Raw genomic sequence first — 26408 nt, forward strand, 5'->3', positions numbered from 1 at the left:
GAAGGGCCTGATGATGAAAAGGAACCTAATTCTGAATTGTAAAACCCAAAACAGATTAATGCCCTATTTTATAATGCCCTATTTTATTATATATATATATATATAATTCTACTTGGCCATAAGGTTTTTATAGCCTATATTTATGATGATAGCAAAAATGGGAAATTTGTTCAGGGAATTATTAGCATTATAATATTGTAATAACACATCAAGTTGCATATAGAAACATCATCATGCCAGTTTAAACAACGGTGCCGTCATTTCCAACCAGTGGCCTCTTGCTGAACACACTCATTACAGCCACAACAACAAGCAGTCCCAGTTTGATCTGATATGAGTGATTCCTGAGCCCCAGCAGGGATCAGACCAGGGGAGGCTGCTGGAGGTAGAAATCGGAGGACGTGGAACGGAACTACAATGAGCCCGTCCTCCGATTTCTACCTCCGGGCAGCCTCCCTCCCTGCTCCAGATCTGAGGTTTACGTGACGGAGGCTGCGTTCAATTGCCTTGAGCTCACAAAATAAGCCTCAGCTTAAGAGATTTCTAACACAAACAATGACTTTTGCCCCCATCCTTGACTGCAGTGTGGCTGACTCCTCTCACTCCCTGCAGCTGCTGTGTGCTTTTCATGAATAAAAAAACAATGTTTCTCTGCTGTGTTAAATGTGTTTGCTTTGGTTTCATGTCGTGTGTGTTTAAGTAGGCCTGTGTGTGGATGCAGTGGGTTCATTCTGGGCTGTAGCTGGACATAGAGGCAGTTTAGCGGGACCTTACATTTTACATTTACATTTATGGCATTTAGCAGACGCCTTTATCCAAAGCGACTTACAACAAATACATTTGTCTAAGTAAGTGAATCATCTATCCATCAGCCATCATAAGAAAAAGTAATCTATGCTAGGACCAGGGGCTATTGGCAGTCACAATGCTAGAAGAAGGAAGAATTACTTTCTTTTTTCTTTTTTAAATATTAATTTGGGGATAGTGGGGATGAAGAGGTCTTTAGGAGGGGCAGTTAAGATGTAGCCTGAAGAGATGGGTCTTCAATCTACGACGGAAGATACGTAGTGACTCTGCAGGACAATACATGTAAAGCAATTGTATGAAAACGACAACAGAGTGTTTTCACTTTTTCATTTATTAATAGATTGATCTCTGCCAATAAATCACTTATTCCTGTGCATTATTCTTATCATATCATATAGATACACTAGATAGGCCTAGGCCAATTGAAATACACATGTAATACCCGTGTATCTTGGTCACATGATGAAAACCTGCATTGTGATCATAAAATGTCAAGTAAACAACAAACAACACATATTTAATATAAACATTTTTAAAAATAAGACTTCATTGTTATAAGATTTTTATAACATGAGTGCTGTAAGACGATCAAATGCTCAAATGAAATGCATGTAATGTGTCAGCTTTGCCACTGACTGTTTCAGAATGACAGGGATGAATGAAGAGCGTTGTCATTACAGTAAAATGGCGTGCCTACATGTGGCCGACTGCTGTGTCCCGTTTGCCATGAGATGGGGGAAATATGTTTGCGTTCACACACATGTCAGTACGGTAGCATCCAAGGGGTGTACATATGATGCGTTGATAGAGGAGGTAGTGTAGTTAGAGCTCTTTCAATCAGTTCTGCGCTGCTGACTTGTCTATTTTTTAATATTTTGAGGGGGAGGGAAGAAGAATGAAAGAGTTGTTACACCAAAGCGGACGAAATCATGAACGGCGCCGTGTACATTTCGTTTTTCCAAGGGCAGCTCGAGTCTGTGCTGGAGCAAGTAGTGCAACTCGCGGTCCAGGAAATAAGCAAGACCGTCGGCGCCAGCTTGAATTCTATGCTGTTGGAAACGGCCGTCAAAGAGCAAGAAAACCAACGGCTAAAGTTAAAGCTTCAATCACGGGAGTTTCAATGTAAAGGCAGGGTAGAAAACGGATCCGCGGTCAACGGCGCCCGGGAAGACAACGCGGCCAGAGACAGAACAAAGCACGAGCCACACACCCCCAGCCAGAGCAGCGATCGTTGCGTGCACGCAGACACGCGAAGACTGGAGCAGAAAGGACGAGTCGTGGGTAAGATCAGCAGAAACGCACACACACGCTACACGCTAGCACACACCAAGACTTATGAAAGCATGCAATGGGGTAACGTTACGTAATCCCGTGTAAGGCAGAATGTATAGACAGGACAGTCTCGACTTACATGTTGTGGCGAAGCTTTGGAAAACAGGACAAAGCAACAGTGTTTTGCTTGTACGTATCCGCATAGGACGGCAAGTGTCGATAACGTTATTATAAACACAGTCGACTTCTTATTATGGCACATTGTTATTCCATATTACTGGACTTAATGATAATCAATGTCATAAGTTGTGTGTGTGACCAACTCGACTAACTTTCTGGCATCTGTTTGACATCAGGCTCTTTTTTACACACACTATTCTGGTCTCATAAAAGAATGAGACCTAGTGTCTGTACACACACACACACACACACACACACACACACACAACAATTGTTTCTTGTGTCTCAAGGGCTGATACACTTCACAAGATTCAATTAGCCAATTTGCTGTCTGTAGCTGCTTTGTAGCCAGTTCCATTGTGACGAGGGGCACACATTTGATACAGTGTCTAAGCATGTCGTCAGCCTTGTTGTTCCTGCTAGTTTCTGACTGAAGGCATTCATTCTCATTAATTTCCCTTATTCTATAACACACACACACACACACACACACACACACACACACACACACACCCCTCTTATAACACCACTGCGTATAGCTGTTTGTGGTCTATAAGGTCCTCCAACTGTGCCTCAGTTGGTAGAGCATGGCGTTAACAACGCTAAGGTTGTGGGTTTGATTCCCGCTGGGACCATATATATACTGAGAAATGTGTGCACTCACAGCAATGTAAGTCGCTTTGGATAAAAGCATCAGCTAAATGGCATATATATATATATATATATATATATATATATATATATATATATATATATATATATAGGGGTTTCTTCTCAAAGCAACAGAGTGAATTGAAATGTCAGTCTTCACCCCTACACACACACACACACACACACATCCACATGCAAACACAGGCAGGTGCATACGCACGCACACACACACACATCCACAGGCAGACGCACGCACACACACACACACACACACACACACACACACTCTACAGCTGAGGGTATACAGAGGTGTGTGTGCTGTGAGTGGATGGCAGGGCAGGGTGGTGGTGGTGATGCTATTGTTGTTGAGGGCCTCTCTCTCCCTCCTCAACCCCCAGTGACATCACAGCAGACCTGGGAACACTGCCATTCACACACACTCAGCCAATCACAGTCATCCATGGAAACCACACTCATTTTGGGGAAGAGGGGGATTTTGTGTGTGTGTGTGTGTGTGTGTGTGTGTGTATGCCTGTGTGTGTGTGTGTGTGTGTGTGTGTCGGGGGGGGGGGGGCTTTATTATACCCTAAACCCCCCTGGCTCTGACTGTTGGCAGGCCTTCAACTCAATTTGCACATTTTGGACAATGCAGAGGCTTGAGTCCCTCTGCTGCGCTTAGCATATGGCCATGCATAGAATAGGAGGCACACCCCTCAGACCATGGCAGTCTGGCCTGGGACACTAAAGATGGCCGCCGCTCTGGCTGTTTTCAATGGGAGTGTGGGAAGGTCGGCCTGTGGACCCAGATTCTATGTTGCCATGCCAGCCTCTCTCTCTGTGTGTGTGTTGTGGCACAGAGGCCATTTTGACGCCGTGTTACCGTTGGAACACCACTGTGTATAGCTGTTTGTGGTCTATTGGGGTTTCTTCTCAAAGCAACAGAGTGAATAGAAATGTCAGTCTTCACACGACACACACGCACACATGACGCGCACACACACACACACACACACACAGGCAGGTGCACACACACACACACACACACACACACACTCTCTCTCTCTACAGCTGAGGGTATACAGAGGTGTGTGTGCTGTGAGTGGGTGGCAGGGCAGGGTGGTGGCGGTGATGCTATTGTTGTTGAGGGCCTCTCTCTCCCTCCTCAACCCCCAGTGACATCACAGCAGACCTGGGAACACTGCCATTCACACACACTCAGCCAATCACAGTCATCCATGGAACCCCCCCCCCGCGCGCGTTCTAAGGAGGACAGACCGGCGGCCGGTAGGCTGGCTGTCAAAGACTGTTGATTTGAATGGGAGTGTGGGAAGGTCGGTCTGTGGACCCTGATTCTGTGTTGCCATGCCAGCCTCTCTCTGTGTTGTGGTACAGAGGCCATTTTGATGCTGTGACCGTTAATTCTGGCATTTGTAGTCCGGAGAGAGAGACAGACACACACACACACACACACACTCCCACTATTCTGGCGTCATCTGAAGGTTATCACACACACACACACACACGCCGACTGTACCTAGGCTCTAGTCTTCTTATAGTGTGTGTGTGTGTGTGTGTGTGTGTGTCACACAGCAGCACTAGTATACAGTAGGCCTATGCCTCTCTCCACTGGCGAAGTAGCTACCTCCTCTTACAGAGGTTGTTGTCACTCCGCTTCAGTCCTAGTTCTAATACTATATATATCTATATATGCCATTTATCTGACCTCAGCGACCTACACTGCAGTGAGTGCATACATTTCAGTATATATGGTCCCAGCAGGAATCAAACCCACAACCTAAGCGTTGTTGGCGCCATGCTCTACCAACTGAGCCACAGAGGACCACAACAATAATACTACTTATCTGCCTGTATACCTCACAAATAGCTCTTCTTGCTGTGTGGGTGTGGGGTCAACTTACATTTACATTTATATTTATGGCATTTAGCAGACACCTTTATCCAAAGCGACTTACAACAATACATTTGTTTAAGTAAGTGAATCATCTATCCAACAGTCATCATAAGACAAAGTAATCAATGCTCAGACCAGGGGCCATTGGCAGTCGTAATGCCAGTAGGTGATATATATATATATATATATATATATATATTACAATATATTTTATTAGCAGGAAAGAACGTACAGGGGGGTAGCAGGGGTGAAGAGGTCTCGGGGTTGGGGTTAGGGGTAGTATTGGGGGGGTAGTGAGGGTGAAGAGGTCTCGGGGTTGGGGTTAGGGGTAGTATTGGGGGGGTAGTGAGGGTGAAGAGGTCTCGGGGTTGGGGTTAGGGGTAGTATTGGGGGGGTAGTGAGGGTGAAGAGGTCTCGGGGTTGGGGTTAGGGGTAGTATTGGGGGGGTAGTGAGGGTGAAGCGGTCTTTAGGAGGGACTGTTTAAGATGGGAAGAGATGGGTTTTCAGTCTACAGCGGAACTTAAACTCCACTACAGGCTTCTAGTGTAGTTCACCTTCCAGCCACCTACACTCCTACAGGTAGCTGCATAGTGATGTTGACACGACTACAACCTACAGCCTAACATCTTCAAGACACCTGCATTCGTACCTCATGGTAGCTCTCCTTAGTGCCTGTGTGCCTGTGCATGCGTAGGTGTGCGCAGGGGGGGGGGTGTGCGCGGGGGGGGGGGGTGTGCGCGGGGGGGTGTGTGTGCGCCTGTGCGTGTGTAGGGGTGTGTGTGTGTGTGCCTGTGCGTGCGTGGGGGGGGTGTGTGTGCGCCTGTGTGCGCGTAGGGGGGGTGTGTGCTTGTGCGTGCGTAGGGGTGTGTGTGTGTGCCTGTGTGTGCTTGTGCGTGCGTAGGGGTGTGTGTGTGTGTGCTTGTGCGTGCGTGGGGGTATGTGTGTGCTTGTGCGTGCGTGCGTGCGTGCCTGTGTGTGTGTGTGTGCCTGTGTGTGTGCGTGTGTCTGTCATCACCACAGGCATAACAACTCTTCCTCTGACTCAGCAGAACGGCTATTTATACTCTGAGGTTTTTAGAAAAGGGTAAATTTGGCTACAGAGCATGCTCAGATGGAAGTTCCCCACAGTGGCCGTCTCGCACCTCCGGTGCTGGCGACAGGAAGATTTGTGCCCAGGCATCTCCGTGGACACCTATTTCACTCTGTCTGGCTAGGCTGGGGCCCTTTCTCAGTTGTTAGAAACTCCTCACGTCCTCTCCTCCGTCCTCCAATCGCTTCCTTCTCCAGAGGCGTCGGAGGCCCAGATCTTCTCGCCCAGTGGGTTTGGAGCAGGAAACGAGTGGAGGATGCGGGGACCCGTGTGTGGAACAACTGAGCAAGGACTTTCGCTGGTGTAATCTACATGATTCCGCAGCTTATTTGCTCAGCGGAGCAGCTCTCAGCCATGTCTACAGAGAACAGAGCAGGCCCGAGGCCTGGAGAGTATCAGCATGTTAAAAGATGTTGCCAGTAACTGACCGTGCTGACAATGAAGCCTTCAGTGTTGCTCAGCTGATTACAGTCCAGGGCTCTCCCCAGGATTTTTGAACAGCGTGGCCCTGGATTGCATTATCGAAACCCGACTTTGTGTTTATTCATGTCAAAAGGCACCAAAAATACAGCTAAAACATATGTCGATGTCGCCGGCGATCAAAGACAGTTTCTCTGTCGTTACGAAATATATAGTTTAGTTTGCCTTGAAATGTTTATGTTTGCATCACGGCGCCGCCACGTTCACAGCGTGGCACAGCTCTTCGGGGAGAACGCCGACAGATGTTTTACAATTCTACTGCTATCAAAATCGGGCTTGAATCAAATTAGCTGATTTTTAAATTAAGTTCTTCAGTTACTCGGGCCATGTTAACGAACGGAGCAGGAAACCTAATCATGCATTAACAATATGTGTTTTGGTCGACTTGATCAGTAAGTCCATGATGCCAGCACAGGTTTGATGCATAATCAGCAGAATCACTGTGGAAGGGTATTAACACACACACACACACACACATGCATACATATATATACACACACTCTCACACACACACACACACACACACACACACACATACATACATACATACATACATATATATATACACACACTCTCACACACACACACATACATACATATATATACACACTCACACACACTCACTCACTCACTCACTCTCATACAAGGACCATAGGATATGAGTCACTTCCAACGCTGTAGAAGAAAATCGGCAGAAAGAAGACAGAAATAGGCTGATTGGGTAATTAGACACGTTAGCAACCAACGCGGTGTGTTTGCAAAACAAGATAATTATAATTGCTCATTGTGTAAACATGGTTGATAGACTTATATACATTTGAATATACATAATGTTTGCAGACATGACACTGTTGCCATGCTGATTGTGCATTAAACCATTTTCTTATTTTTCTATTGCAGAGTGTGCTGGCTGTGTTATTGACTTATTCGGTCAAAGACACTTTAATCAAACTGATCTTCAACTTTATTAGTAGTCTAGTAGTATTATCCTAGGTCTCCCTCTCTCCCCCTCTCTCCCGCGCTCCCTGTCTCTCTCTCCCCTCTCTCCCTCTCTCCCGCGCTCCCTGTCTCTCTCTCTCTCCCCTCTCTCCCAACATGGTGCCCGTCAGGTCCTGGTAGTTCTCTCTCTCGCTCTCTGTCTCTCCCTCTCTCCCTCTCTCTCCTTCTCTTTCTCTCTCTTTCTCCCCCTCTCCCCCTCCATGGTTCCCGTGGGTCCAGGTAGTTCTCTTCCATAGGTGAGATTAGAGAGCCGGCGTGTCGTTGTATTTGGTTAAGAGCTGCTTCATAACAAACCACACATCTGTTTGTTTTTGCTGGAAAGAGGAAGGGCACACTTGTGTAGTGTCCTGCAGGCATTGGGTCGTTTACACGCAGGAGGCTGTATTTACTTCAACATTTATTTAATTTCCTCAACAATATGTTTCAAACATAACGTTAGAGTTCTGATTCTGGTTCTTCTGATTCTGAGACTGTTGTAGCCTAACTGATGTGACTTCCACAGTGGAATGTTTGGAGGTTTGCTAGGCCGAGTCTCCTGGACTTTACCTCAGGGTTAAGGTGAGGTGTCTGACCCCTAACCCATAATATAAGTACTATAAGATTTCTTTTTAATGGGTTTTGATTTCAGGCTGTACGACAAATATAGTAACTATTTCAAAGGTGTATGATGACTTTCTACAGGCACTGTAAGTACTCACGCCGGAAGCGTTAAAATCCTGGAAATCTGAAGCCACGGCCCTCTACTGGGGTGCTGAAGTCAAGTTTCCCCATTGACGACCCCCCCCCCCCCCCCCACCCCCACTACAAATAGTTTACAGTTGGCTACTTTCCACATTCACTGTTGTAGTTGTTTTTATGTTTCAATAAACTTCTTCATGACTTTGGGGTGTCATTATCAACATAGTCATCACCATCAATCACCTGCATCACAGTTAAAAGACGATTGTACCCCAGTGACAACCCTTTGGACACCGCTCTTCAGGACCCCAGTAGAGAGCTGTAGAATGTCACGCTGTGAGTATCTACAAGTTTAATGTCACAGTGGAATCCTTCCTTCCCACACATTTCTTCACATTTCTTCACATTTCCTCTCAAGGCTGACGAAGAAGAGAAGAGAAAAGCGATAGCCACCCTTCATGAATTAGCAGGCAACATATGGGTGAATATACACTCACCCAACACTTTATTAGGAACACCTGTACACCTTCTCATGGTGGAGGAACACCTGTACACCTTCTCATGGTGGAGGTGGTGTAAGGGTGTGGGGAATGTTTTCTTGGCACACTTTGGGACCGTTAATACCAATCAATCATCGCTTGAATGCCACAGCCTATTTTGAGTATTGTTGCTGACCATGTGCATCCCTTCATGGCCACAATTTAATGGCTACTTCCAGCATGATAATGCACCATGTCACAAAACAAAAGTCGTCTCAAACTGGTTTCATGAACATGACAGTGTTCTTCAGTGGCCTTCCCAGTCACCGGATCTGAATCCAATAGAATACCTTTGGGATGTGATAGAATGGGATATTCACAGCTTGAAAGAGCACCTGAAAAATCGTCAGGAATTGCGTGATGCAATCATGTCATCATGGACCAGAATCTCAAAGGAATGTTTCCAACATTTTGTGGAATCAATGCCATGAAGAATTGAGGCTGTTTTGAGAGCAAAGAGACGCCCTACTCAGTATTGGTATAGTGTTCCTAATAAAGGGAGGCCCTACCCAATATTAGTATAGTGTTCCTAATAAAGTGTTCAGTGAGTGTATATGTGTTGGGAAGGGTTGTGGCCTCGTTAACCCTGGGGGTGTGGCCTCGTTAACCCTGGGGGTGTGGCCTCGTTAACCCTGGGGGTGTGGCCTAGTTAACCCGGGGTGTGTGGCCTCGTTAACCCTGGGGGTGTGGCCTAGTTAACCCGGGGTGTGTGGCCTCGTTAACCCTGGGGGTGTGGCCTAGTTAACCCGGGGTGTGTGGCCTCGTTAACCCGGGGTGTGTGGCCTAGCTAACCCTGGGGGGGGGGGGGTGTGTGGCCTAGCTAACCCTGGGGGGGGGGGGGGGGGGGGGGGTGTGGCCTAGCTAGCTATCTGGGCTACAATGCTGCTTCATTGCATTAGAAATGATTCCCTTCATCATCGCTTCACAAGCCTATACCAGTGGGGGGGTTTGATGGTCGCCATTTACTCTGAGCTCTCGTTTATGACCTCAGGGCCACCGCCGTGGAGGTGCTTTTAGAACCTGCTGTGCTCGTGTTTTAAACCGTTCAGATCTGTGTACACTGCAACAGTGTACAGACCAATTCAGTGCAGACAGAATCTGGCACGAGGAAAGCTGTAATCTAATGGGGTCGTTTGCTTCTTCGGTGTGGTGATGGTGATGCTCTCAATCTGTCTGTGGCACAACCATCGGACTGAAGGCTACAGCCCCCAAAGACACTTTAATCAAGCTGAACTTTATTTAGAGTGGAGCACATCTTTTCCTTATTTTCTACTTTATTAATAAACATCATCATCTTTCCTGGTAGTTCTCTCCCCTCTCCCTCTCTCCTGTCTCCTGTCTCCCCCCTCTCTCTCTCTCTCTCTCTCTCTCCTGTCTCCCCTCTCCCTCTCTCCTGTCTCTCCCCCCTCTCCTCTCCCTATCTCCTTCCTCCCTCTCTCTCTCTCTCTCCTCTCTGTCTCTCCCCTCCCTCTCCCCTCTCTCCTCTCCCTCTCTCCCTATCGCCTCCCTCTCTCTCTTCCCCCCCCCCCCCCATCTCCTCTCTCTCAATCAGACTAAAGACACAGAACACACACACACACAGAGGCTTTCTCAAACTAGAGGCCCGACCCAAACCAAGTGCTGTGCTGCCTCGGGATATCCCTTTCACTTTGTCCTGGCTCGGTTCGGCTCTGTTGTGTGAACGACTGTTGTGTTTTTTTAACTTAGATTTGAAACGGCACATTAAAAATGGCTTGCGTACTGTTTGCGGGCTCGATCTGGGCTTGCAAACCGAGACACATTTAAAATGGCTTGCGTGCGTATATGTAGGCTAGACTGGGAGCTGTGATGTACTGCACGCACAGCCGATGTGCAGATGAACAGGCCTGGTTGGCTGGTAGAATCTGGGTCACCCTGGTGTGTGCCAACTGCTCAATGATGGGAGGATTAGGTTGTTATGGCCATAACATGTGTGAGGCTGCAGCTGGAGGTTTACAAATGGGCATGGTGTGTGTGTGTGTGTGTGTGTGTTTGTGTGTGCGTGTGTGTGTTTGTGTTTCGTTGTCATAAGTATTTTTTTTTTATTATCCTCCCCTCCCCCCCCCCCCCCCCCCTCCGTCCCTCCCCTCCCTCCGTCCCTCCCCTCCCCCCGTCCCTCCCTCCCTCCCTCCCTCCCTCCCTCTCCCCAGGCCAGTTAAAGACAGTGATGGAGCGTGTCCTGGAGTTTGCCGTGTGTGAGCTGACAAAGATCGTGGAGGCGAGCTTCGACGACCTCCTCCTGGAGATCACAAACAAGGACAACGAGCACGCGGCGCTGGAGGAGCGCCTACGCAGCCATGACGGCCAACCAGAGGCCGGGAAGCCCGGGAGGGGCGGGGCCAGCAGGAGGCGGGGCTCGGACCACGACCCGGCGCCGTCTCCCAGCGGGTCGGAGGACGCCGGTGATGTCATCCCCTCCAAGGTCACACGGGGCAAGAGTCAGACGGACACGGCCAATGGTAGTAGGTTTCACTCACCTCGTTGCTGTGCACTAGGTGGCGCTCCAGTCTGAGGGACCCACGGTGAACCACAACTTAATTTAAAACATGAAACCAAGGCTTACCCATGGGAAACCTCCAAGAATGACTGTAGTCAGTACTTTGGCCTGTGTTGAAGCACGGGACGGGCAGGAGAGGGAATCCATTCATGATGAAATCATACCAAACAGGTCACCTCAGCTATAGTCCCAGACGCTTTGTATCACAATCTCTATGCAGGTTATGGCTTCTAACAGCAGCAGTCTGGAGACACAACCCTCCTGTTCTCTACTAGGCAGCCGTGGTGTTGGCAGGCTGGCTGGCTGGCTGGCAGGCTGGTTGGCTGGCTGGCAGGCTGGTTGGCAGGCTGGTTGGTTGGCAGGTTGGCAGGCTGGTTGGTTGGCAGGCTGGTTGGTTGGCAGGCTGGTTGGTTGGCAGGCAGGTTGGCTGGTTGGCAGGTTGGCTGGCTGGCTGGCTGGCTGGCTGGCTGGTTGGCTGTATTACACCTAATCCTGGGCTGCTGTAGTGGTCACCGCAAAATGTTGTTCCAACCCCAACACACACACACACACACACACCACACGACACACACCACACACACACACACACATACACCACACTCCCCACACCAGGGCTGGTTCAATCTCTTAGGGCCCAATCCTAGTTTGAGAAATGCGCACATAATTCAATGTTTAGCGCAATATATTTATGTTTATATGTATATACTTATATATTTAGAGCAGTGTTTTTTCTTGTCATTGCAGTTTGTGACAGTCAGAGTTGTGTGTGCAGATCTCACACTAGGATAAGGCCCTCGATGTAGTCGACCATGGTACATGGTATGTGTAGTAGATGCAGTCCAGGGGAGGCTGGTGGAGGTAGAAATTGGAGGACGGGCTCATTGCATGGAACCGAATGGGGAATAGGGTGGCGGGGGATGGGGATGATGTTGATGTTAGTGAATGCAGGTCAATATAAAACTGTCTTTGAAATAATCTTCCTCCGGCTATGATGTATAAATAGACACACACACACAGCACAGTACAATAGACACACACACACACACACACAGCACAGTACAATAGACAGCCGTGCATATTCATAGCATTTGTGTGCATGTAAATGAGTACTGTACTCACAACTTGTCTCTCTCTCTCCCCCTCTTCTCTCTCTCTCTCCCCCCCCCTCTCTCTCTCCCTCTCTCTCTCCCCCTCCTCTCTCTCTCTCTCTCCCTCCCCCCCCCCCCCCCCTCTCTCGCTCTCTCTCTCCCCCAGCCCCAGACAGACAGGCAGTGTTGTGCATGGCGCAGGACTGGGTCCCCATCATCGACAAGGTGTTTGGTCAGAAGTGGTGCAGCGATGTGTTGCAGATCAAGGAGCTGTCGTCAGGGGGAGGGAGGGCCCAAGGGTGGCAGGGCCAGGGGGAGGGCGGCCCGGGGCTGGGAGTGGGGCTAGGCCTCGGCTTAGGCCTGGGCCTCGGGTCGGGCTCCATCCCCAGCCTGAACGCTCTGATCAGGGAGCACCTGGAGCCGTCTCCCACCAGCCCCCAGCGGGAGCCCCAGTGGACGCCCCTGGAGGAGATGGAGGTGCTGTCGTCCCCCCCGGACACCCACCCCCCGGCCTCCACACTCTGCACCACAGGTCAGCCAACGGGGGGGGACCCGGAGGTGGTTGGAGGCCAGTGATGTGTGTGTCAGTGTGTGTCAGTGTGTGAGAGTGTGTGTGAGAGTGTGTGTTAGTGTGTGTTAGTGTGTGTTAGTGTGTGTCAGTGTGTGAGAGTGTGTGAGAGTGTGTGTTAGTGTGTGTGAGAGTGTGTGTTAGTGTGTGTTAGTGTGTGTTAGTGTGTGAGAGTGTGTGAGAGTGTGTGAGAGTGTGTGTGAGTGTGTGAGAGTGTGTTAGTGTGTGAGAGCGTTAGAAGCTTCATTAATCCTCCTGAGTCAATCTGAGGGGACTTCCCCTTTTATAGTCAGTTTCAATTGCTCATTATCTGTTTCACTCTTTCTCTCTCTCTCCCCCCCCTCTCTCTCTCTCTCCCCCCCTCTCTCTCTCTCTCTCCCCCCCTCTCTCTCTTTCACTCCCTCTCTCTCCCCCCCCCCCCCCTCTCTCTCTCTTTCACTCCCTCTCTCCCCCCCCCGCCCCCTCCAGGTGACGACTCTCAGCTCAGGTCTCCGTCCTCGATGCTCCACCGCCTCCTGACGCTGCCTGCTCAGCTGCTGGAGGACGACGAGGGCGACGGCGGCAACGGCGTAACCATGGACACGCTCCCCGCCCTCCCTGAGGCCACGTCCTCCGCCGCCGTCGCCGTCGCCGAGTCACCCAACCAGAGCTGCCTATCCCCGCCTCCACTGAAGAGACGCGAGGAAGAGGAGGATAAGGAAGAGGAGGAGGAAGATGAGGAGGAGGGTGGCGGCGGCGGCGAAGAAGAAGAGGAGGAGGGGGATAAAGGGCGGGTAAAGGTGAAGGGCGTGCAGGCGCTGAAAGGGAGGAAGGCCCACGAGTGTCGAGAGTGCGGCAAGAAGTTCAGCCGCGCTCCGCTCCTGAGGGCGCACCAACAGCAGACGCACGTCGTCGTCGCGGCGACGCCGGCCTCGGCGCTGCGCTGCCCGGACTGCGGCAAACGCTTCTCCCAGACTTCACGGCTGCAGGCGCACCTCAGAACACACATGGGGAAGAAGTCCTGAGAGGAGGAGCAGGATGGAGAGAAGGGAACAGAGAAGAGAAGGAAGGAAGGAGGGAAGGATGGAGCAGAAATAAGAGAGTCAGTCAGTCAGACAGTTCATATCTCTCACACAGTCAGTCAACCAGTCAGTCACTCTCTCAATCAGACAGTCAGTCAGATAGTCAGTCAAAGCCATATCAGAAGGGGCAGATTGTGAAGGTAATGCCAGCTGATGTCAGCCATCTTGGTGTTGGATAGTTTAGCAGCCTGTGTAGTTGTTATTGTTTTGTTACCTCCATTTTTAATTCTTAAACGTGGTGACATGGTGATTATTTTGTCAAAGTCGTTAGGGATTGGATCTCGCTGGAGTAGTGGTTTGGTATAGATTAGCTAGTGGTTAACAGACTAGCTAGCCATAGACTAGCTAGCCATAGCCGAGCTAGCATACAGTGTACAGCATGCAACAGTGTAGTGTGTCACAACAGGTCACAATGAAGTGACCTTTTTAAGTGCTCTTTTTTAGTTTACTCAACAGACTTTTTTTTATTACATTTTTGGAATATCAATCTTTGGATCTTTTTTGTGCTTTATTATTTTAAGTCGAGACTTTATTTGCTACCGTTAAGGGCCAGAATGTGTTTAGTGGGCTGTAGCCTCAAATGGAGAAAAAAAAAAAAAAAAAAGACAAAAAAAAGAAAAACTCATTTTTAAGAATCAGAAATGTTCAGTGACAGAGACATTGTCTGAAGTTGAATGTGAATCACAACACACACACACACACACACACACACACCTATATAAGCCTATATAACAGAAAAATGGTGGTCCGGTGAAACATGCTTACGTGACATGTTGCCTGAGAGCAAAAGACTTGCGTGAGCTCCCCTGAGCTTATGCCTAGCCTCTAGCTCACCGGGCTAACAGTGGGGGTTTCGGACCCAGCCACTCACTCTTGTAGCAGAGGACGTGTTTGTCTTGCTTTCCTCTGAATGTGAACCTCTGTACAGTCTGGACTGAGCAACGGAACGGACAATCCAGGGATTCCTCTACCTTCATTCTTCTCACTATCCTACGGTCCTCACTGGCAGTATTTTATTTCCTCTCTTTCGACCACAAATACCTCCTCCACCAACCAGATCTCTTGAAGGGACGGTTACCCGGGTGACCCTTTTTCTGAGTCGTATGAAGCTGATGAACCACAGATTCCGAACACGACAGTGCAATTTTACTATTTACTCCAGACAGACCTCGCAAGACCACCTCGCCCCCTCCTGGCCAATGACGATGTCAACGTGCTAACAGCTTGCTAGCTGTGTGGCGACGATGATGATGATATAATGATGACATCACGGGTGTCACCCTCTGTAGAGGGATCCTGATGACAGCAGCGAGGGGGGAAAGACAGGAAGGAGGGAGAGACGGGGGACGGGACAGACAGACAGACAGGGAGGAGGGAGAGACGGGGGACGGGACAGACAGACAGACAGGGAGGAGGGAGAGAAAGGGAGGGGGTGGGGGATTGGTGAACACCCAGGGCCCCTTCCATTCCAAATTGACACAACCCCTTCCCTGTCTCCCTCCTATCCAGTGAGCCTTTGCCAGACATCTTTGAATTGCATTGAAAATGCAAGGGAAGAGGCGTGGTGTTGGAATTGCAATGAATTGTGGGATACCCTTCATACCGGAATGTTTTTTTTTTTTGTTGACTCGGTGGAAGGGGATATTGGAAGGGGATAGGATCCCCCCTTCCCTTGCTACGGAGCGGGACCGCTCTTTCTATCATCATGCATCACATGGAAGTGTAGCAACATGGATACACGGCTTTCATCAGCTTCATTATCTAGCTCCAGATACAGCAATGGGGAATATCTGATCTGGGTTGGCAGGATATCTCTCTGCCCTTCTCGGCTGTCTTTCAGAGGGGAAAACTATTCTCTAGAGCCTCCCCCAGACTCTTCAGAGGGGGTCAACTCTTCTCTAGAGCCTCCCCCAGACTCTTCAGAGGGGGTCAACTCTTCTCTAGAGCCTCCCCCAGACTCTTTAGGTGTCGTAGCGTCTTCCTTGTTTGATTGTGCTTTGTCTCTTGGTAGATAACGTACGTACGTCTGCAACAGAGGAGGTTGGTGGAGGTAGAAATTGGAGGACGGGCTCATTGTAATGCATGGGATGAGGAAAGTTTGATACCACACGTTTAATATAATTCCTTATTCCGTTCCATGCATTACAATGAGCCTGTCCTCCGATTTCTACCCCCCCATCAGCCTCCCCTGGTCTGTAGCTTGTGGCAACACAAAGCATGACTAACCAGCAATACTGTGTGTGTACATCCAGGTTATGCTAATGTTACATGTCACGTGTGGCCAATGTTACGTGTGTCGTGTGTGTGTGGTCAAGCCACTTGACAGTTAGTTACGTACCTTAAATTAGTTTGAAGGTGTTGGTACTTCACTCAACGATCGATGGATGGGCAAAAAAAAATTAAAATTAAAAAACTAATTATACTCCTCCTAACTTTTCCCCGTGAGTCCACTGGAATGATCTAGTCTTCCTCAGGGAAGCCTGTTTCTGTGGCTGTTGTTTCTGATGATGATGCGTCACGGTATCTCTAGGAGGTGTGCCCTCCTCCACTCCCCCTGGTGGATGGAGAAGGAATAGTCTGGTCCCCTGTGGCTCCGTTGGTAGAGCATGGCACTAACAACGCTTAGGTTGTGGGTTCGATTCCCGCTGGGACCATATTAAAAATGTATGCAGTCACTGCAATGTAAGTCGCTTTGGATAAAATATGTATGTTATGCGTGCGTGCGTGCGTTATATTTATATATAACACGGTTGGAATCCTCCCTGGCCCATGCTTGGGCCAATCCAAAGCTTTCTAACGCATGTAGGAACATTTTTTTGCATCATTAGAGGCTGGTGGAGATAGACACCAGAGGGTGGTCTCATTGTACTGCATGGAACGGAATGAGGAATGTTTGAAACCATTCCTCATTCTGTTCCATGCCTGCCCTCCGATTTGTACCTCTACCGGCCTCCCTGTTTTGCATATAAGATACATATTAATGAGATGCAGTACCCTGGGGCAGGTCCAGACTCATATTCAGTGTGAAACGAAGCTGGCTGAAGTCTGGCTCCAGGCTCCAGCTCTACCCACCCAGGGCTACGTCCCAATCCATTGTAAATTAGTGACCTAATTCAGCCCACTGCTGGCTCCTTCTGGTGTAGTAGGTAGGTGCCCTCCCTCCGGGGATTGTGGGTAGTGTAGTCCATGGGAATCAGAGGAGCACTCACATACTGCTGTGCTGAGGGGCTGACTTCTCCTCAGTCATCTGGATGCTCTAGAGACTTAACTGGAACCTGAGGTAAATCACTGTTCAGGTAAAACACATTCTCATCAGCACACCTGTATGTCAATACAGATTATTTCTCGATTTTTCCTTGATTTGCTTTTCTATGACTTGAGTCTCCAGACTATAGAGGGTTTCAGCCTCTTGGAACACAGTGATGATGTGAATTTTCATCTTCTTCAGACTTCAGGCTGTGCTTGTACCAGCCTTTCATGCTGTAGACGGCCTAGTTCAGGGGAGGCTGGTGGAGGTAGAACACGCATGTTTGATACCTTTCCTCATTCCATTCCATGCATTACAATGAGCCCATCCTCCGATTTCTACCTCCACCAGCCTCCCCTGGCGTAGTTGTAGCTGACTGATGGCATTTCAGTTTATTTTTTATTTTTTATTTTTTTTTACTGTTATTTGTTGCAATAGTATTTTCCAAATCCTAGACATACGAGTGTGGCGGTTTTTTACAGTTCTTTGAATTATACGTCACGATGTGTTATAAAGCATCATAACCAGGACACATCCTGAGACGCCGTTAGATATCACCAGCTGTGATGTTTTTGTTCAGGTCAAACAATCAGTAACGTTTACACGGGTACAATTTATCTTTTTAAAAATGGTTTGGGACTCAACAACCTTGCATCTTGACAGTAAAATCATATAAAGGAATTGCATGCTTGTATTAACATTTTCAGAGTTAAAATGTATGAAAATATATCAACAAAAACAAATGATGTTATTAACCCTCTTTGATTTGAGAGTTGTTGTTACCAATGTATAAGATGATGATTTGAAGTTTTTTTTGGGACTCGTCTCTTAGACTGAACCCCCTTAGAAACGCACTAAGGCTTTAAGTGGTTGAACCTTCTGTCTCGCTGTGTCTGACGCGGCCAGCGTTGCGCGCTAGTAGCAGCTAATGATTAGCCTGTATGCTAATGCTTCATCTTTGCGTCTAATGTGACATTAAGTGCACTTCATTCCTACTAAAAGCAAGTGTCTAGTAGAGAGTACACACACACACACCGCCGCCGCCGTCACCACCAATCAAAACAAACAAGTCTGTGTTTCGTGGTAAACTTAACCTTGAGCAGTGCTGAATTGCAAATCAGTGACATCATCATCATCGACCAATCTTTTCAAAGTCAAGTCGGTGTTTTAGCCTTTTAGTTGCATCTGCATCCTCATTGGCACTGAAACAGATTCATTTATCAGTGTGTTCCTGTTTATATAGTTGTTCTGCCTGAACTCCCATTGCAACTATATATTGTAAATAGCATTGGCTTTATTTTTGTGGCTTTTTATTAATAATCGAGATTTCTGGGAGAAAAGGGTTTTATTGATGCTCGCGCTTACCTACGTTCTTCTGAAGGTCACCTGTTCGGCCGTAATCCTCGTTTGAGATCTGCGTGCCTAACTCGAAGTTCGGCGCAAATCTTTCATTGACCTGATTGAGTTACCCGCACGGATCTCAAATTAGGATTACGGCCCCTATGCTTTGATTGATAACACTTACCGTAGTTGTTCTAGTTCAGCTGCTGTGGTCCTCTGTGGCTCAGTTGGTAGAGCAAGCCGCTAACAACGCTTAGGTTGTGGGTTTGATTCCCGCTGGGACCATATATACTGAAATGTGTGCACTGCAATGTAAATTGCTTTGGATAAAAGCATCAGCTAAATGGCATATGTTATATATTATTATTATGGCCTCCTAAAGCATTAGCATGCACACTCACCGTGGTTGAGTTCCCATGCTCTACCCTTCACCCAGAAGTGTGCACTCCTGCACTCTCCCTCATGCATTTAAAGCATTGGATAGGTCTAAGCACGGCTGGAGAGAGATTCCACCATATTGCTTACACCAGTCCATCCTTTTTTTTTTTAAATCTATGAGGGCGGAGTGTACAAGTGGAGACTTTGGGAGAAAGGTGGAGAATCGGTTAACAGCCCATGATTTAACCCCATGATATTAACCCTCCATGTTGGGATCAGTAACCGTGGACGACTATGACGTATGAATCGCTCAGCATGTGCTTTGCTGTTATTTTTTTGCTTTTGCTAACGGATAACCCAACCGCTTTTCTTCAAATGCCAAGTACTGTATATGTATGTACTGTTTATGTACTGTTTAAGTGCGTACTGACACATTTCTCTTCCGATTTATTGCACTTTCCATTCCTCTGTTACTCCATACCTCAACTTTTTATTTTATTTTTTTAAGGAAAGAAATGGTTATTGGACACAACATTACCTCTATATATGACGTCCATCAGGGGAGGCCGGTGGAGGTCGAAATCAGAGGAAGGGCTCATTGTAGTATTTGGAATGGAACAAGGAAGTATCAAACACACCATTCGTCATTCCATTCCATGCATTACGATGAGCCTGTCCTCCGATTTCCACCTCCGCCAGCCTCCCCTGACGTCTATATACTATGCTAGTCTGTTTATATAGTAGTCTGTCTGACAGTTGTAGCGTGTTTGACTGGTCTGGGCTGAAGGCACAGCCTCCAGAGGCTCTCTGCCTCCCAGACAGTCCGAGCACTATATCTGTTGACAAGGGGAGGCTGGTGGAGGTGAAAATTGGAGGACAATTGCTACCTCCACCAGCCTCCCCTGCTTGACTTAACGCTTATCATTTCACTGTACATTCCCTCAGTCACATGAGGATACCGTATGTAGGGAGAATACCGTATGTTGGGAGATCTGGTCATTTTGACACACACAAGGTTTAATCCTGCATCCCAGTTCTGTATAGGTTCCCCTGAATCTCTTGTGTGACGGGAGATATTGAGTACAGAACAGTGGAGGCTGGTGGAGGTAGACATCGGAGGACGGGACTAATTGTAATGCTTGGAACGGAGCAATTAGCCCGTCCTCCGATTTCTACCTCTATCAGCCTCCCCTGCTATGAAAAAATAGTCATGACATACTGATGATTTAAGACATTTTTACTCGTCATAAAACTGTACATTCAGTTTAGCCATTCACAATGTTTATACAATGTTGCGTGTCCGATTCCGGTCACGTCACGCGAACTATGAGTTTTGTTCAATTTTGGCAATTTAATGAAAAGTGGTTGAGTTGGTTCCCTTTCAGAAGTGATATGAATTCAAACCTCCAAGTCCTTCAAGAGGAGGAGGTGCAACACATGATCACAGCGGATGAAATTAGCGGATAAAAAGGGATATGTTTGTTTTTAGAATTATTGATTTGATTGTATGTTTCAATTTTTTTTTTTTTTTTTTTTTTTTTTTTATAAAGTAGAATCATGTTTGTAATACAGGGACATTTTTTTTTACTTTGTTCAAATTAACATTTATTTTAGAAATTGGGATTTCTATTTATTTTATTCCTTTTGTGACATTTTTTTAGAAAATTGTTCTATGGTTTTCAAAAGCTCTCTTGATTATGTTTAAATTTGATGAGTTGTGTGAAAATAAGCCCTTTTGTAATTGTGTCACTTCTGAAGCTAGTGTTGCCAAATTGTATAGTAGTTTGGTTTCCGGCCCAGAAAGAGCTTGTGTGTCCCATGTCAAACATGAGAACTCTGAATGTCATTCATACCCAGTCAACTCTGCCGGGATAATATGATTATGTAGGCAATGTGACGGTGTTTTATACATGTTAGACAATGAAAACTGGGTACTTGGTGTAAGAAAGATGAACCAATAAATGTTAACAATCGACCATGTTTGTGTTGTCTTATTGCTGCTCTTTGTCTTCGGGGTGAGTTGTTGTTACCTGTACACCAGGTGCACAGGTGTGTATGATGATTAATTAAGACACATGCTGTAGACGTGTGTCCTTTATTGGGGAGCTATGGAGTCAAAGTACACTATGACTTAACATATTTATAAAACAACATTACTTTGCTAAAAAAGAGGGGTTAGGAGAGTATTCAGGAGGACCAGGGGAGGAAGACTGACAGTTTGGGAAGCAAGACATGGTCCCCCCCCCTACCCCCTAGATCCTGGAGAACAAGGAGCAAAGTAGAGGAGGGGGGGGGACACAGGCCTATACTGTCTGTGATTGGTTAGACTGGTGAAGAGATGAGCTGTTGGACTGTCCTCCTGAACTTCATATCTAACTGCATAAACATGGGTCTACTAGCCTATTGCATGGTAATTAACATTGCATTAGGTTATTACATGGTAGTTACATTCCATCAGGTTATTGTTTTATTGTTGCTATGTTATGTTATGTTGTATTGTATTGTTGATTGCTTTTGACTGTTGCTGAACGAGGAGGAAGATTCCAAAGCATTTAACTATATCAATTGCGGCTGTGTGCTGTAATGTGTGAAGCCCATGTAGTCCATATAGCCGACTGAGTGTGAGTTGCTAAGCGTAGGTGTCATGTTCCATAGGCATGAGTCAGAGCCATGCATCATTGGTATGAGTAAACCTGGAAGGTGCTACTGACACGATGAAGGGTAATGATCGATATGTCTTCCTACAACAGATTGGGTTGATGAACAGCGCGGTATAATTGGCAGAATGAATGCATGCCAACCGAATATCAACTGATCTACAGATAATTAATTGTGAACAATAACTCAAAGCACTTTACTACTAAATAACGGCTCTTGTCTACAAACATGTGGCAGATACAGTAAAGCCATTGTTTATAATTTATTTCTCCATCACTTGATATTCGGTCATCATATAGTTTGTCTGTTCACGGAAGAGGAATATTATTGCACAGATTTGACAAGGTGATACATATATTGTCCATTCTATTAGTTCAGTTAATGCCTTTAAAAAAAAAAATGTTTAGGTATGCAGCGCTGCACAGGGAGTACAGAAAGCGCTACAATAGTGGCTTAAAACAGCGGTTTGCTCCTGTCATGGCGGGCCGCTTGCTCTTTGACAGCGCTATGATTGATTTACTACACCGTTTAGGAAGCGAGAGGATGATACAATGTAACGACGCTCCGCCATCGCTTTGATATCAATCTGACGCGAGAGATGAACGCACGCTGCGTGCGCAACGTACATCTGACGACGGAAGTGTACGGCGCAGCAGAAACATCGAGGAAAGCGACAAGGGAGTGAAAACGAAGCGGAATTAGTCAATGATAGAGGGAGGAGAGGAGAGAGGGAGTAGGGGAAAGAAAGGAGAGAGAGCCATACGGAGGCTGCAGGGTTGTACGGTCGAGGTGGACGTGGCGGGTCCGGTTGAGTTTGAAGCCGAGCAACTGTGGTGACAGCGAGCAAAAAAAAAAAAGAGCCATGAATCGTGGAAACGGCAGGTAGCTATTGCTAGCTTGCTATTTTTCTATCGGTTTACTATTTTCTCCTTTTTCCTCATAAGCCAGTGTGTGTGTGTGTGTGTGAATGTGCATGGCCCAGCACAGGTTTAATAATTTGACACAACATCTTTTGTTTCGCGATGCTTGCCCGGTATCACCGCTTCAAGGATTCAGCATGCAAGCTCCCAAAGTAAAGCAAGAAAAGTAGCAGCAGCACAAGTCGCGCTGCGTCTCACTTTCCCCCTTCATTCCATGTCAGTGAGCTTGCTAGCAGGTCAGCTAGCTAGAATGCTAGTTTAGCAAGCAACCAGCATCGACGTTGGCTATAAACAAGATGGCCACTGGTTAGCTGCTAGCTAGACATGGCATCTTGCCCCTCTTTGTATGACAGAAAGCGATTGGAAGTGCCAAATATTCCCTCTAATAATTGACGGGTCAAAAATTTTCCCCACCGAAAAGTAATTGTCGAAAGTAAAAGTGGTTCAGATTTCATTCAATAGTTTATTGCCATCCTCAAAGCCAACTGGGGCAAGAAAAAAAAAAAAATCACCGCCAGATTCTTACAGCCAAAAAGTGCATGATGATGTGCGTGGCGAGTTTGGCAGGCGACCTACCTCACTGATCAGCCTGGGCAGGTGAGGCACGGAAGCCATATTTGGCCTGCTAGTTATGGAGTCATGACCACATATTCATCGCAACATCTGGGCGACTATTGTCTCGGTTGACATCAACGTTGGGAAGTTATGCCATGTCAGTTGGTGTGTGAGCTGCCAAGTTCTCGCACCAGCTATGCAAACTTTTTCAGCCCGAGTGCGGTAGTAGTCTTGTAGTAGCATAACTTAATCAAACTATTATAATTGAAATGCAGCATCGTTGAAATGCGTTAAAAAAAGTGAAAGTGTCATTTATTGTGCATATGTATGTTCTCTCTCTCAATTGTAATTGTTTCTCCAACCCAGCCAGCTTGTTGTCAGTAGTTACCGTGAGTAAAGTAATAGGCCTATTGTAAAGACCTGTCAGTTTTACTTTGTTATGCACTGCGAGATTAGATTTGGGTGTGTAGATTTAATTTACATTTCAGTGCAAGTCTATCCATGCAAGTGATTATTTAGTTTGAGAAATAGTGAAATAGACTTATGAAGTAGATATGTTATGTTGTAGCCTAATCTTTACTGACACTATCCTTTATAGCCATTCCTATTGGTGTTGATTTACTGTCTGTTTATCTGTAGTCATGTGTTATAGTTACACATAGTAGATTGCTGATATCAACAGCACTCAAGCATGCCATTCCCCTCCCTTAATGTCCCTCTCAGGATGAGCAGCAGACCTAGGCTGAACGTGATGCCTTCCCAGCTGAAGGTGTTTTAACCGGTTGTTTTCCCTCTGCTCTGTCTCATCAGGGCCAGCAGAGAGCGGAGCTCCTCCTAACCCACGGAACGAGGCTTGGCGCCAGAGCAAGCTCAGCTGCGAGAAGGGAACCAGAGGAGCGGACCCAGGCTCTGGCCCGCTGGGCCCTCAGACCCATAACGTGCCCAGACGCTGACTGGCTGTACTGGACTCTGCGGTTATGGCAGAGTTAGCGACGGACTGCATCACGCTGGGACAGGGCACGCTCGCCTCGGACTGCTGCGGCTCGCCGACGTCCTCGATCGACCCAGAATGCTCCGCGTCGGGCACGGGCTCCGTGAGCCTCCATTTGCTGTCGTCGTCGTCCGAGTGTGCCACGCCCACCCTCAGCTCCCTGGCGTCGGAGATCGCCGAGCCGATGGCGATGCTCCCCTACGTGAAGACGGAGCCCCCGGACCTGGACGACATCAGCACCGTCGACCTGTCAGAGATCCAGCCCCTCAGCACGGCAGAGCTGGGTGACGACCAGATTAAGATGGAGATCAGCGGACTGGACTACATCAAGTCAGAGCACCATCAGGGAGACCTCCACCTCCACCCCTTCCACAGCCACCACCACCACCACCACCACCATGCCACGGAGCTGGACTACAAGTCCCATCATCATCACTACGAGCCCAGCCTGGTGTTCGACTACATTACCCACGTGTCTGACACCCTGGACTACATCAAGTCCGAGCAGCACGCGGACCTGCAGTGCTACTACACCACAGAGCTGGGCGCCATCAAGACAGAGTATGAGCCTAGTAACCTGATGTCCAGCCACCTGCGGACGGAGATGAGCCTGGAGTCCATCCACATGGCTGAGCTCCGCACAGAGCTGAATAAGCTAAGACCTGACAGCCTCATAGGCGGCATGGGGCAGGTGGACCCCGAGTTCCCCGGGGGAGGAGGAGGCCTCTACGAGCTCCAGGCAGCCCAGACAGCGAAGAGCCCTGGGGGGTCCAGCAACCAGACGGGCTCCTCGAAAGGCCACAGCTCCGGGCCCAGGAGGCCTCGTAACCTGAGCGGGGAGAAGCCCTTCTCCTGCACCCAGTGTGGGAAGAACTTCAGCACACTGGGGAACCTCAAGACCCACCAGCGGATCCACACGGGAGAGAGGCCCTACACCTGCTCGCAGTGCGGCAAGAGCTTCGGCCAGGCAGGCAACCTCAAGAGACACCAGCTGATCCACACGGGGCAGAAGCCCTACACCTGCGCCCACTGTCCCAAGGGCTTCACCAAAGCGGACGACCTGCGCTCCCACCAGCGGCTTCACACCGGGGAGAAGCCCTTCTGCTGCCTCACCTGCGGGAAGAGCTTCGGCCAGTCCAAGGAACTGAAAGCCCACCAGCTCAGCCACACGGGGGAGAGGCCTTACTGCTGCCAGCATTGTGGCAAGAGCTTCACCAAGGAGATGAGTTACAGGAACCACCTGCAGATCCACACGGGAGAGAAGCCCTACTGCTGCTCGCAGTGCGGAAAGACTTTCAGCAACTCTGGCGTCCTGAAGACGCACGAGAAGATCCACTCTGGCGTGAGACCCTTTGGCTGCACGCAGTGCGGGAAGAGCTTCGGCCGTTTGGGACACCTTAAAGCACACCAGCAGATCCACTCGGGCGAGCGCCCCTTCGCCTGCCCCCAGTGTGGGAAGAGCTTCAGCCAATCAGGCCACCTCAAAGCACACGAGCAGATTCACAAACGAGAGAGGACGGACAACCTCCGCAGTGGCAGTAGCAGCAGCAGCAGCACTCACAGTAATGACAGTAGCTAAAAGTACCGTTTAACCTCTCTCAAAAAGTATTATTCCCTTTTTTTATAAATACAGTACTATATATAAATATATATGTTTTTCCTTACACCTTTTCTTACTTTTTTTTTTTTTTTTTTTTTTTCATACCTTTTGTGCTTTTTGCATTACGTTCTATCTTGGGGGCGGGGGGGAAGGGAAGGGAGGGGGGGGGGGGTCAAACTCTGTTGTGACTGATTTGCGATTATGCAAGTGTCTGTGTGTCTGGGAACAGTGGCGTTACTGAGGGCCTTGTAGAAAACAAACTTTGTATCTCGTCTGCTGATCTGATGTTAGTGAGTGCCATTCCAGTTTCTTTCCTCCAGTAAATCGCTCACTGTGTTCACACTTATTGATAACATGTAATTCCTTAAAAACCATGTACTGGAAAGAATTATTAAAGAAACTAATGTAACACCGACTCTCTCTAATTTTCTTGTGTTGTCGCTCTTGATTATTACCTTGGTTATTACCTTGGTTATTACATGCACGACACCGCAGGCGAAGAGAACGAGGATAACGAATCGAGACCGACTTTTATATTTCTTAGCGTGGTAACAATCAGTTGTCACAAAGTCACATGGTGTAGATTTACACGTGTCACTTCAAAAAGTTCCTGTTTCAAAGCTGGGGAACGGCTGTGACGTAATAAAGTGTGACATGGTCACATAAGAGTTGTTTCGTGCAGAACAGAAGGTCAGCAGGTTCTGTATGTCTGGGCCGATGGAGGAGGACGTGCTCATTGTAATGCATGGAATGGAATGAGGAACGGTCTCCTTATTCCATTCCGTGCATTACAGTGAGCCCGTCCTCCGATTTCTACCTCCACCAGCCTCCGCTGTACTGCATACATGGGCCCGGCTACTGTATTTACTTGACCACT

General features: G+C 47.9%; 2 protein-coding genes across 2 annotated transcripts; both read left to right on the top strand.

Moving 5' to 3' along the window:
* Positions 1-1703: 1703 nt before the first annotated feature.
* Positions 1704-15090, top strand: LOC310809898 (uncharacterized protein). The gene is made up of 5 exons (XM_083677418.1): positions 1704-2088; positions 10778-11086; positions 12379-12744; positions 13249-13458; positions 13528-15090. The coding sequence occupies exons 1-5, from the start codon at positions 1737-1739 to the stop codon at positions 13782-13784; spliced, it is 1494 nt and encodes a 497-aa protein (XP_083533544.1). The 5' UTR covers positions 1704-1736; the 3' UTR covers positions 13785-15090.
* Positions 15091-22135: 7045 nt separating this feature from the next.
* On the top strand, positions 22136-25656 carry LOC310809197 (uncharacterized protein). The gene is made up of 2 exons (XM_083676386.1): positions 22136-22347; positions 23751-25656. The coding sequence occupies exon 2, from the start codon at positions 23918-23920 to the stop codon at positions 25508-25510; it is 1593 nt and encodes a 530-aa protein (XP_083532512.1). The 5' UTR covers positions 22136-22347; positions 23751-23917; the 3' UTR covers positions 25511-25656.
* Positions 25657-26408: the final 752 nt, after the last annotated feature.

This window comes from Argentina silus, assembly GCF_951799395.1.
Source record: "Argentina silus genome assembly, chromosome: 9".
NCBI lineage: Eukaryota > Metazoa > Chordata > Actinopteri > Argentiniformes > Argentinidae > Argentina > Argentina silus.

Excerpts from the sequence above, each read along its gene's own strand:
- LOC310809898 (XM_083677418.1), top strand. The coding sequence starts at position 1,737 with ATGAACGGCGCCGTGTACATTTCGTTTTTCCAAGGGCAGCTCGAGTCT. Across the intron at positions 12,745-13,248 it reads CTCCACACTCTGCACCACAG|GTGACGACTCTCAGCTCAGG; the intron begins GTCAGCCAACGG and ends CGCCCCCTCCAG. Across the intron at positions 13,459-13,527 it reads CCCGCCTCCACTGAAGAGAC|AAGAGGAGGAGGGGGATAAA; the intron begins GCGAGGAAGAGG and ends GCGGCGAAGAAG.
- LOC310809197 (XM_083676386.1), top strand. The coding sequence starts at position 23,918 with ATGGCAGAGTTAGCGACGGACTGCATCACGCTGGGACAGGGCACGCTC.